Source organism: Triturus cristatus, chromosome 4_1 (genome assembly GCF_964204655.1).
Source record: "Triturus cristatus chromosome 4_1, aTriCri1.1, whole genome shotgun sequence".
Taxonomy (NCBI): Eukaryota; Metazoa; Chordata; class Amphibia; order Caudata; family Salamandridae; genus Triturus; species Triturus cristatus.
Window position 1 is genome coordinate 785,724,163 of NC_140585.1, and position 13,340 is coordinate 785,737,502.

At 46.0% G+C, this 13,340-nt stretch overlaps 1 protein-coding gene across 1 annotated transcript in view; it reads left to right on the forward strand.

The window, feature by feature from the left end:
* The window catches only part of ARID2 (AT-rich interaction domain 2), a 1,055,333-nt gene that overhangs the window by 220,802 nt on the left and 821,191 nt on the right, over nucleotides 1–13,340 (forward strand). The window contains exon 5 of the mRNA XM_085653362.1: nucleotides 8,709–8,927. Within this exon, the coding sequence (XP_085509488.1) occupies nucleotides 8,709–8,927 (219 nt within the window). The remainder of the gene's footprint in view (nucleotides 1–8,708; nucleotides 8,928–13,340) is intronic.

Genomic DNA, 13,340 nt, shown 5'->3' on the forward strand with positions numbered 1-13,340 from the left:
CAGTGGGACGAGCCTTGGTTAGATCTATTCGCCACGGAAGAGAACGCGCAATGTCAGCAATTTTGCGCGTTGGAATTTCAAAGGCGGCACTCGCTAGGCGGCGCTTTTCGTCCCCAGTGGAGTTGCGGTCTTGTATACGCCTTTCAGCCTACACCAATTTTGCCCAGCGTGCTGAAGATCAGGCGTGACTGGGCCAAACCATCCTTGTGGCTCTAGATTGGGCACGAAGAGTCTGGTATCCCAAACTGTTATCCGATCCAACTGCGTCTTCTGGAGGATCTTCTGTTGCAACAGCGGGTGACAGTCCTCCACCCGAACCTGTTTAGCCTCCACCTCCTTGCGTGGGGATTGAGTGGTGACAATTGACAGCATCGGACCTTCCTCCTGAAGTCTGTGATGTTATCTTGGCAGCCAGATGTCCCTCCAGTAAGACAGTATATGCCTGCAGATGAAACAAATTGGTGGCATGGTGCACAGCAAAGGCTGCTGATCCCCTTTCTGCACCCCTTTCTGAGGTTCTCTTGTTCCTCCTGTCTTTGGCCCAGCAGGGCTCTGCTCTGGACACTCTGAAGGGCTACCTCTCAGCCATTTCAGCCTTTCTTAGACTCCCTGATCAGCCTTCTCGTTTCAAATCCCCTGTTGTAAATCGCTTCCTTAGGGGCATTACTCCTCTTTTTCCTCCTGTTCCCTTCATAATGCCTCAGTGGGACTTGAACTTGGTTCTTACTTACCTTAAGTGTGCTCCCTTTGGACTGCCTCTCAGACTTCTTAATTTAAAGACTGCCTTTCTGATTGCCATCACCTCTGCTTGTAGGGTGAGTGAGCTCCAAGCTCTTTCTTCAAAGCCTCCTTTTCTGGCTGTTCATCCGGACAAGGTCGTCCTCAGAACCAGATCTTCTTTCCTTCCCAAGGTAGTTCTTTCCACATTGGTCAAACCATCATTTTGCTCACCTTTTTGCCGCCTTCGCATACTTCTAAGGAAGAAGAGAGGCTCCACCGTCTCGATCTGCGCTTTCATTTTATTTGGATTGCACCAAGCAATTCCTGGTGGATGACCAGCTCTTTGTTGGCTAAGTGGGTACCAAAAAAGGTCAGACCGTGTACAAACGTACCATCTGCAGGTGGATCGTTTTGTGCATCAAAGCTCGCTACTCTTTGGCAAAGATAGAGCCTCCAGTGGGATTGCGCGCCCATTCCACCGGGGTGCTGGCAGCTACCACTGCTTTGGGACGGGGAGTTCCCCCTCAATGACATCTGTCAGGCAGCTACGTGAGCATCTCTGCACACGTTCACAAAACACTACTGCCTGGACAGTCAAGTCCAGAGACAAAGCTTCTTTGGCCGTTCTGTTTTCCAGGACTTTCCGGTTTGAACTTGGTTCGCAGACCCTGCTCCGGGGTTGGTATTGCTGGGGTATCTATTCACTGGGTAAGGAATCTATAACTAATTGTCTCTTTCAGATGAACAAGTTACTTATCTTCGGTAACAATATGTTCGAGGCATATGAGCTGCAGATTATACACAGTGCATAGATCGCCATCTGGTGTTGGGCCCGGATGTTTGCAGTTTGTTTTTCCTCTTGGAAAGTCTTTGGGAGTCACGAGGTTGGTGACTCCTCCTCTGGTTAGTATTGCGCATGGGCTTCGGCTCCATCCTTAGATTGTTTTTTCCGCCATCGGGCTCGGATGTAATACTTCGCGCTCCGGTTCCGAACTTCCCAGTTCACCGATCGACGCACAAATCCTCGCTCATCGAGCTTCTTCAAAGACCTAAATCATCTTACTCATCTTCTCTTCGGCACTTTTTCGATTCCGGTGGTAGACGGCGGTCTTCGGGCCTATTCCGGCTCCGGTCTCGGCTGATGGAAAGAACTCCCTTAAAGAAGTGCCCTCGATGTGGGTCCAAGTTTCCCCACACCGATCTCCATGAGGTGTGCAACCTCTGCCTCTCCCCAGAACACGAGGCCCGAGACTGTCCCGCCTGCAAGTCTTTTCGCTCAAAAAAGACCATTCGAGATCGACGGGCTAGGCGCAACATGGCGCACTCCTCGACCTCCGCTCCAGTCGACATCTTCGGGGACGACGTCGAAGCTCCGGGACAGCAGGACATCGAACAGGAGGACGACGACCTCGTCAGCGCTTCAGAGGCCGACGACTCAGATGTGGAGGACATCACCCCGGCGCAGCGGGTCGGGAGTACAATTCCCCCTCCCACGCCGATACCGGAAGGAGGCTTCGGTCACACCTTCGCCTCCGGGCCTAGGCAAGACCGGACATTGCTTCTCACACCCCACCTTCGGGCCCGGTAAAGAAGCCTTCTAAGCCTTCCGGCAGTTCGGGCTCGAGCCAGCCGGCCACCGGTGCCGAGAAACACCCTTCGGCACCGAAGAAAAAATCGGCATCCACCTCCACACCGAACCCGGCACCGAAGTCTTCGGTGCCGAAACCTGCTCCTCCGGCGCCGACCAAACATCATAAGACCCTCGGCACCGACACTCCCGTGCCGAAACCTTCTTCGGCACCGACCAAAAAAACGGAGGTTCCCAGGAAGCACGGCTTCGACAAACCTAAAAAGCCGTCGGCCCCGAAACCTTCGGCGCCGACCGAACAACCAGTGTCACAGGAGCTCTTCACACCGGATCCTTTGCAAAAAACCCTCACCAAGGATCCAAAGACCGGACATTTGACATTGTCTTCACCTCCAAAGAGAAAGGGCATTGCTACCTCTCCTTTCAGGGTGCCTTCCCCACCTCCTCTACCTCCTCCACCCACTCCACCTCATCGTTCCCCCACCTTGTCTCCTGTCCCAGACGATTTGGGGGACACTTACTATGATCCAGCAGATGTGCCACAAGATCCCACCCCTACTGGATCTCCAGACCATTGGGATGATTATAACAATCCGGACATCCCAGATGTCCCACAGGATGACCTTTATCCATCTAGGCTATCCCCTCCTGAAGATTCCTTGGGTTTTCACCACTTGTTACAACGGACGGCACACTACCACGGGGTGGAGTTACATACCGACCCAGTGGAGGAGGACTTCCTCCTAGAGACCTTTGACGATACACATAGGTCCACTGCCATTCTACCTATGTTAAAGGGCGTAATTAAACATGCCCCCGAGGTTTTTAAAGACCCAGTCAGGGCCAGGGTCCTAAACCCTCGGATAGAAAAGAAATACAAAGCCGCCCCTACAGACCCTTCTTACATTAAAGGCCCTGCACCATTAGATTCCCTAGTGGTATCTACAGCCAGGAAGCGCTCAAATTCTCAGGCGTCAGGCGAGCCGCCCCCACCTGACAAAGAGTCCAAGCTCCTAGATGCGTCAGGGAAGCGCACTGCGTCACAAGCGGCCAATATATGGCGTATTGCCAATACGCAAGCACTGTTGGCCCGATACGACCGGGCGCACTATGATGAGCTAGAGACCATCATGCACCATCTCCCTGAAAAGTACAAGACTAGGGCTAATGAACTTATTCAAGAGGGAAAAACAATAACCAATACCTCGATACGATGTGCCCTAGATGCAGCAGATACAGCCTCCAGGGCCATAAACACCAGTGTCCTTCTCCGTCGCCATGCCTGGCTCAGGGTTTCAGGGTTTAAACCAGAGGTTCAAGCCTCTATACTAAATCACCCATTCGACCAAGATCATCTATTTGGCCCTAAAGTAGATGAAGCCCTGGAAAAAATGAAAAAAGCTACAGACACGGCGAAATCTATGGGAGCCCTACAAACACAGACTCCCAGGCGCTCCTTTCGCCGTTCTTCCTTTCGGGGCACGGGCAAAGGCTACTCCTCGGACAGTGCATCCACGTCCTATAAATCCCCTCCTCAGTCTACCTTCACGAAGGGTTATCAAAGAGGCGGATACAGAGGCAATAATAATAAGGGCAGAGGCAAAACAAAAACCGCCCGCTCTGCCACACCTCCTGCCCAATGACTTTCCCCCGCTCCCTCCAGACCATTCCACTCCGGTCAGAGGCAGACTATGACATTTCCTTCACGTCTGGGAAACAATCACCTCAGACAGATGGGTGACACAAATTATTCAGTCAGGGTATTGCCTAGAATTAACATCTACACCCCCCAACATTCCACCCAGGCACGGCCCTATGTCGCAAGAACATACTGCGCTACTAACACAAGAGGTGATCTCTCTCCTGCACAAAGGAGCAATAGAGCAGGTCCCCATAAAACAACATCATTTAGGGGTCTACTCCCTGTACTTTCTAATTCCAAAGACAGACGAGACCCTACGACCTATCTTAGATCTCAGACCTCTAAACACTTACATTCATTCGGACCATTTTCACATGGTAACCCTCCAACAGGTTCTTCCACTTCTCTCCCAGAACGACTTTCTCACCACTCTGGACTTAAAAGACGCGTACTTTCACATCCCAGTACACCAATCTCACAGAAAGTACCTCAGGTTTATGGTAGACGGACAACACTACCAGTTCAAGGTGCTCCCGTTCGGGGTAACAGCACCAAGGGTGTTCACCAAGTGCCTGGCAGTAGTGGCTGCACACCTCAGAAGACAGCACATTCACGTCTTCCCCTATCTGGACGATTGGCTGATAAAAGCCACGTCCTGCCAACAATGTGTGCAACATACCGCCGCTACCGTCCAGCTACTTCACCAGCTAGGCTTCACGGTGAACCATCAAAAATCCCACCTGGTACCATCACACACAAAACAATATCTCGGTGCCACCATAGACACCTCAAAGGCCATAGCCTATCCCATCCCTGCCAGGATTGCAAAAATACAGGCGCTGCGTCAAAAATTCCTATCCCAACACTCTCTCCCAGCAAGAGTGTTTATGCAGCTCACAGGGAGGATAGCCTCTTGCATCTTTATAGTGCCCCATGCAAGACTCCAAATGCGCCCACTCCAAGAGTGCTTGGCGCGCCAGTGGAACCAGGCCCAGGGACAACTGACAGATCTGGTGTTGGTAGACGGTCGCACCCATCGCTCTCTGCAGTGGTGGAACACCACAAACCTTTCCAGAGGTCGACCGTTCCTGGACCCGGTCCCACAAATAATCCTTACGGCAGATGCATCGCTCTCCGGCTGGGGAGCGCATCTGTTACATCTCACAGCACAGGGCACATGGACGCCGCAACAGAAGTTACTCCACATAAACCATCTGGAGTTACTGGCGATCTTCCTCGCCCTAAAATATTTCAAGGCGCAGATTTCAGGCAAGGCAGTCCTCATTCGCACAGACAACATGACTGCCATGTACTACATTCAAAAGGGGGGCACACACTCTCCACAGCTCTCTGTTAGCACAGAGCATATGGAGATGGGCAATTCCTCAAAAGATTTTTCTCCTAGCCCAACACGTCCCAGGAGTACAAAACACCGTGGCAGTTCTGCTGAGCAGACAGACACAGCAGATCCACGAGTGGGAACTTCACCCACAAGTTCTTCACCCGTTCTTTCAGAAGTGGGGGCATCCACACATAGACCTATTCGCCACCCACGAAAACAAAAAATGCCCAAGCTTCACTGCCAGATATCCGCACCCATTGTCCGAAGGCAATGCGATATGGATGAACTGGTCAAACACATTTGCATACGCTTTTCCACCTCTCCCACTAATTCCATTAGTGGTGCGGAAGCTACAGCAGCATTCCCTAACTCTGATCCTAGTAGCTCCAACATGGGCAACCGTGGTACACCACACTGCTGGATCTCTCAGTAGTACCACACCAAAAGCTACGCCTCTCCCCATGCCTCCTAACCCAGAACCATGGAGAGATCAGGCACCCGGACCCAGCTCAACTCAACCTTGCGATCTGGCTCCTGAGGTCCTAGAATTTGGATACCTTAACCTTCCCCCTGATTGCATGAACATTATCAGGGAAGCTAGACGCCCTACTACTAGGGCGTGCTATGCAGCAAAGTGGAAAAGATTTGTTGTTTACTGCCACAACAACGCAATCAATCCCTTAAATGTATCCATACAACACATTATATGTTATTTACTCCATTTACAAAGGTGTAACCTAGCATAAACCTCCATTCGGTTACACCTTGCTGCAATTGCTGCCTATTTACAAAACAGGCAGCACCTCTCACTTTTCAAAGTGCCTGCCATCAAAGCCTTTATGGAAGGCCTCAAAAGAGTAATTCCACCCAGAGTGCCACCCTCACCTGTTTGGAACTTGAATATAGTCCTCACACGGCTAATGGGACCCCCTTTCGAACCATTACATAAGTGCGAGCTGCAATTACTCACATGGAAGACAGCTTTTCTAGTGGCCATAACTTCCCTCAGAAGAGTTAGTGAAATACAAGCACTCACTATACAGGAACCTTTTCTTCAGATGCATCACAAGAAGGTTGTACTCCGCACCAATCCCAAATTTCTACCCAGAGTCATTTCTCCATTCCATCTAAACCAGTCGTTAGAATTACCAGTCTTTTTCTCGCAACCCCAAACAGTTGCGGAAAGAGCCTTACACACACTGGATGTTAAAAGGGCTTTACTTTACTACATCCAGAGAACACAACCTTTCAGGAAAACCAAACCGCTATTTGTTTCCTTCTCCCCACCACACAAAGGCAACCCTATTTCCAAATCAGGGATAGATAGGTGGATTGTAAAATGCATACAGATTTTCTACCACAAAGCAAAACGAACGCTATCGGTTCTTCCTAAAGCCCACTCTACAAGGAAGATAGGGGCTTCTATGGCTTTCCTAGGGAACATACCACTAGATGACATCTGCAAAGCAGCAACATGGTCAACACCACACACCTTCACAAAACATTATTGTGTAGATGTGCAAACCAAGCAACAAGCTAGTGTGGGCCAAGCTGTACTAAAAACACTGTTTCAGACAACTGCAACGGATGCCGGTGGTCGCCGCTAGGGTTGGGTACTGCTATATAATCTATGCACAGTGTATAATCTGCAGCTCATATGCCTCGAACGGAATATGCTACTTACCAGTATGCATCTGTTCTTGGCATGTAGAGCTGCAGATCTATACACGCCCACCCGCCTCCCCGGCTACCTGTATCTGTTCAAGTCTTATCTTATTTAGATACAATACACATGGGTTTCTTTACTGTTACTACTACGCTCCATCTTTCCCTGCTGGCGAAAAACAATCTGAGGATGGAGCCGAAGCCCATGCGCAATACTAACCAGAGGAGGAGTCACCAACCTCGTGACTCCCAAAGACTTTCCAAGAGGAAAAACAAACTTCAAACATTCGGGCCCATCACCAGATGGCGATCTATGCACAGTGTATAGATCTGCAGCTCTACATGCCAAGAACAGATGCATACTGGTAAGTAGCATATTCCATCTGTATGAGACATAGATTAGTTATAGATTCCTTACCGCCCCACCCATCCTCCCCGTTCTGCGAACTGACTAATAGGGTCAGGGAATCCCTTTCAGGGCCCTAGTTTTGTGCACCAGTGGTCAGTGTCTTGCATGTCTCTGCGCTTCTGGCGTGAAATGTTGTGTAAAATAACTGACGCCCGCGCGGGCAGCGTCTAAGTAGCTACCGCAACGTCAGCCCGACGACCACGACGCCAACGACGAAAGCGGAGCCGACTGATGCGCACGGGTACGGCTGATAAAAAAAATTCTCCGGATCCAGTCTGGCGCCTGGAGGTAATTCACAAGGTAAGGAATCTATAACTAATGTGTCTCTTACCGAAGGTAAGTAACTTGTTCTTTATTACCCCCCGGTGCCCCTCCCACTCATCCCTCCCTCTCTCTCGTGCACTCTTCCCGGTTCTCTCATGTGGTTTACTTCAGGTCGTTGAGCAGTTTATTTTCCGTGCGTTTTCAAGATTTTCATCCCTCAAACCCACGCATTCCTCCATTACTTGGGGTGTCCTCTGCATACTGAGGTACTCCCTCTGTGTCTATGGCCTGCTCTCCCATTCTTTCTCTTTCTAACATACTCTTTCTGCTCCTCTGTCTGGAGTACATTCGCCACTTCATGTACAAACTACCGATCCCTTTGTTTTTTTTCTATCTATTCTGTGCAGCTCTCACCCCTATTTATTTACCATGCCACAATTCCACTACACATCACCCAATTCCACAACTAACAATTCCAATTCAACCACATAATTCCACTCCACATACAGCCACTCCACACAAAAAATAAGTAATAAACAATATTTTTTACTAACGCCTATGACGGCAATAACACTAACTTTCACAAATGCGAGACTGATTGCATTGCAAATGCTTGTAGTTCCTTTAGAATGGGATTATGAAAGAGTTGTGCTTTATTTTTTTAGAATTGGCTACCGTAGCCTAGAGGTATGTTACCAAAAGTATGTTTTTTTAAATTGGCTTTTCTAAAGAAAGGTTTTTGTTATGTAAATTTTATAAGAGTGCTCTGGAGCACTCCTGTTTACAGGAATATTCAGTGCCTAGGACATTGATGATGATTCCCCTGAAAGAGAGCTAGGATTACAGGTAATTAACTTTTCGTTCCACAATTCATTGACTGCTGGCAGTGTAACTTCATTGTGCCTTCTCTGTCTCTTTTGTTTGAGTTGTCTGACCACTTCAGAAACTTTATTTTCTCATGTGTCTAACCTATCATAATTTTTGTTTCTAATGAACAAATATTTTCATATTGTGTTTTATTATGTTAGAATATTTTTTGCTATAATAAATGAGTGGTTTGTTTAACCTTTTTGCCTAGATTATCTCCGTCAAAGCTATGGACTGTGTATGGACTTCAATACGCCGAATGACTATAACAAATTGGTGCTTTCGCTGTTATCTGGACTCCCAAATGAAGTGGATTTTGCTATTAACGTATGCACTTTACTATCAAATGAAAGCAAACATGTAATGCAACTTGAAAAGGATCCTAAACTCATCACGTTATTACTGGCAAATGCTGGAGTGTTTGATGAAAGTAAGTCTTGTACATTTGGATTTTTTTTTAAAACTCGTATCTCCTTTATTTATGCATCTCAGCCCTAATACAGAATTAATTGATGCAGAGCCCATTAACAGTCTACTGCTAGTTCCTAGGATACATCAAGTTTTTAAGCAGCTACAGTGATGCCCCAGCATCCACTTTACAGTTTGCACTTTGTCTTCATAGGAATGCATTTTTATCATCACATTCTACAAATATTATCTTGTTTGTTAATCTTTCATGGTCTTATCCTTCCCAGACATCCTTCTGTAGCTACACCATGCAATTCTCACCATTCTCAGACAGAAACCTAGTAGTTAGCTGTTCAGGAACATGTTCTTTTACCAGATCCCTCTTTCTTACATTTGCTGGGCCATTACTCAGAGGACCATCCCAGCCCATTCATGGATGTCTAGTGTCTGGTGACTGTTTTCTCTAAGTATTGTCCCTCACTCAGCCGGATTCTCTGTTATTAACTGAAGTCCCTTATCCAATTACTTTAATGACAGTTTGAGGTTTGAATAAATATATGCATCTTTCCTAGCACCTCTCCAACTTCTGCAAACGTAATCTTGTTTTTTCTCCTTTATCTCCCGAACTACTCCCTGTAATGAGGGATATGTGCTATTTATGATCATTCCATATCCGACTAGATTTTCTCTCTAGTCCCTAATTCATGTTCAGTTATGGCTACAGCATTTACTAATACTGAAATCATAAATAAGATAGGTTCCACAAGTACTTCCGTATACCACATTAGTCTTTTGACTTATTTTCAACCCACTAGATCGGTATTTCCCGAAGTCTCCCTAACGGATTATGTGGATAGTCACTTATTTGCACCCACTTACGGCTACACAGCCTTTCATGATAATGAGTTGATGTTTTCTTTTGTTATACCCAGGGGTAGAAACAAATATATAATTTTATATTCTGCTTGTGGATGTTTATTTTACCTGTAATATTGTGGTCTGATGGTCTTGTCTACTCAAGCCTGCACAGTGTACTACCCTTATGTGGAAGTTTTGACAATATTAATATATGAACCAGCCTTTGCCTTTTCATTTCACCTATGATTTAGTGATTTTGTTTTATCTTGCTTCTCTGTCATTAGTAAAAAATGAATACCTCTTTACTTCAAGCGGTCAAGGCATCTATTTCTCCATCCCACTAGTAGACTGGACTTTTGATTTAACTCTGGCATAACCAATATAATGTGTCCTTTTCTGTTGTCTTGTGTTTTTTAAAAGAGATTTCTACACAAGTACTACCATTTTGAATGGATGTTTGCTCAAAAAAAAAAAAAAACCCTGATGCTTTCTCAATTCATGTCTGTTTTGATGTTGTATCCTCCTTTTTCCTCTGCACTTTGGTTACGTTTAGTTTATTTTCTGGTGGTAAATATCTTTTGTAAATAGCCTGCTCTTCCCATTCCTATCAAGACCTTTAGTGGCCCGTGCGCTGCTAGGGGTCAGATGCCCCTTTCCTCGCTCTGCACATCGACATTTTGATTGCAATTTTAACTGTGCTCCTACATTTTTTTCCTCCTTCACCTTTGCAGCTCCTTACCTTTATCCTATTTGGCTTGTCCATGCAGTTAAAACTCCGCATCTGTGTCACCTGCACTTTTAGCTATGAAATTTATGAACATGTTTTCAAAACCATTCTTACTACTTGGATTGCTGCTGGGTTCTTTTTAATAAAACCGTTAAGGTAAGCCCAATTCTCCACGAGTACCAGTGACATGCGATTCCCTTTCAATGCGGGTTTTCTCTACTTTTTACGAATCCAGGGTACCTACCAGCATTGTTGTAAACACCTGTCTTGTTAAAAATCCCTCCGAGTCATATAATGGGATTCAAAACTTGGAGTTCATTGACTTTTGGGGTTTATTTTGCTGCTCACAAGTAATACAGATAATGTAGTACCTTTTATTTATTGATTGGACATACTTAGGTACATTTACATAGTATCCAGCATTTCTCCAGTACTGGATCTTTCATGGCTTCACATGCTTGAATCATTTTCTGCAGTCGAAGTGGGAGTCCCATAGTATAATTGTAAAGCAGTACAGTATACTACACATATAATAGCTAGAAAAACATTCACTTCATTAACTTATCCACATCATTTAAAAGGAACTAAACTTCAGCCAGTCAGGCAACGGCACCCTCTGGAACATTCCTCACAGAGGCTTCATTCTCTCAGATTTTCTACTGCACGTCGTGTGAAGGGAGTCTCTCTGAGCTCTGCTCAGTTTTCCAACAGTATTGTTTATTTATAGCTTTTTTGTCACCAAGAAGACATCTGACTACCCAAGATGTCAGAATCAGCAAACAATGGACTTTTCAGACCTTGTGTAACTTGTGGAAAAAATACTTCATTCAGAAGATCCTCTTAAGGAGTGTTTACTGCTTACACCCTTTTGTAAAATCTGCTTCACTTTTTCGTCTGAGTCTTAAAGGTAGAGTGTGGAGGTTTCTTATATGGCTACAAAAATTAACAAACATTTGCAATGCAGTAGGTCTCGCATTTACGCGAGTTTGAGCTATTGACATTGCAAATAATAATGCCTTTTATTTTTGTTTCGTTTTGAAAACCTAAATAAAAGGCATAATCATTTACAATGCCAATAGCTTAAAGTCGTATACATGCGAGACCTATTGCATTGCAAATGCTTGTTCCATAGTGCAATGCAGCCGGAATACAGCACTGTAAGAACTTTGACCAATTTATGGTGGTCATTACTGTCAACCCTAATCACGAAAGTATGATGAAATTATACTCATGTTAAAATAAAACTGAGTAAGGTGGTTGTCCTGGGAAAAACTTCTGTCACGTCAACTCTATATATTTTAAAGAAACTATGGACCTAATTTAGTAAGAGAAGCTATGACAGGAAAAGACCCGAAAACGTGCTCATCTACTCCACAAGCATACAAAATCAACAACTAATGTGATTTCTTATGTGAAGTAATAACACGTTGGTCACCGTAGCAGCAACGTGTCTGTCTATTACTTCTGAGAGCCAACTATGGAACTGTGTGGCTCTCATTTAGTGCTTTAGCTGGAACTAAATGGAGCTAACTTTGTATTCAGACTCTTTATCAGACCTACGTGACGCAGCTAACCAGATACTGGGAGACAGCTGCCGGGGTCCGACGATGCTGAATATCACTGCAACTCTAGTTCTGTGTCAGTATTTTGTTATTTGCAGTTCTATATAGCACAAACTCGACTGGAAGGTATTGGAGGTACATAAACACCAATTATTTTTAAGCAAAGTCGCATTTTTTTAAGGCATGTGATTTGCCCAGAATCGCACGTTGTTGAGCCGACACCAAGTATCCAATCTGGTTCCTCAGATGCAATGTTGGCAGTTCTGGCCATAACGCCACATCTCCTCCCCTAGTAGCGAATGCTATCTGTATCATCTCCAGACATAGCAGCGTGCACTTAAAATGGACTACAGCACATAGCTTAAAATAAGACTTCAAGCTCTGCAACCAGCTGTTATTTTTGGGCTTAAGGTGGCCACTTCTTCCGGCGCTTCTGGGGTAGTGGGAGTTACTACTTCCTAGATGGATGTAGGCTATTTCCGGGGTGGGTTATTTTCTATATTGACCAATCGCAGATCTTGCGGAGCAGTACATCGACCCAAGCCCCCCGTAAGTGTTTCTTCGCCTGTCAGTCTGTGTAAACTTCCTTTCCGATTGGCTCTCCCACCCCCAGTATTGTTATAGTTTAGAGTGAAAAGGATAGCACTGGCAATCTGATTTTTAAAGATTTACTATCGGGAGACAAGCGGTAAGTTGTACGTTTGGAAACCTCCAGCCTGTCTTTGAAGGGTTCAGAAGTTAGTATAGCGAGGAAGAGGAGCAAGCTCTCCACAAGATATCTGGTTGCGCAACGATTTGGGTGGGAAAATGGGACAAGCATCAGGAAAGAAACAATGTAAAGTAGAAGACAGGATCAACAAGCATCGATCTATCTTTTTGGGGCCATGTATTTCTAATTGGCGTGAAGGCGCACACTGCCCTCACCTCTCAAAGGAAAAAAATCTTGACGAAACCAGTGCGCGCCTCCACGCTAATTAGAAACACATGGCCCCATAAAGATAAAGTGCTTTGCGACAGCCGCAAAGCAGACGAGCCAGTCCGGATCGGCCGGACCGAAAAGTCTAAAGGGCGTCACCAAAAACCCTCCTTTCCAATGGCAGGCCACAGTTTAGCATAAACGGTGACGCCAGCCAATGGGAATGAGGGGCGGGGCTTCAAGTCCCCTTCTCAAACTACTCCCCTACAAAATCTCTCACCCAGCGGGCAGCGCTTTGCACTGCAACTCCAGGCGAGACCTAAAAGCTAAGGAGGCTTTAGTTTCTTAGGAGGAGGATAGTGAGGATTCCTC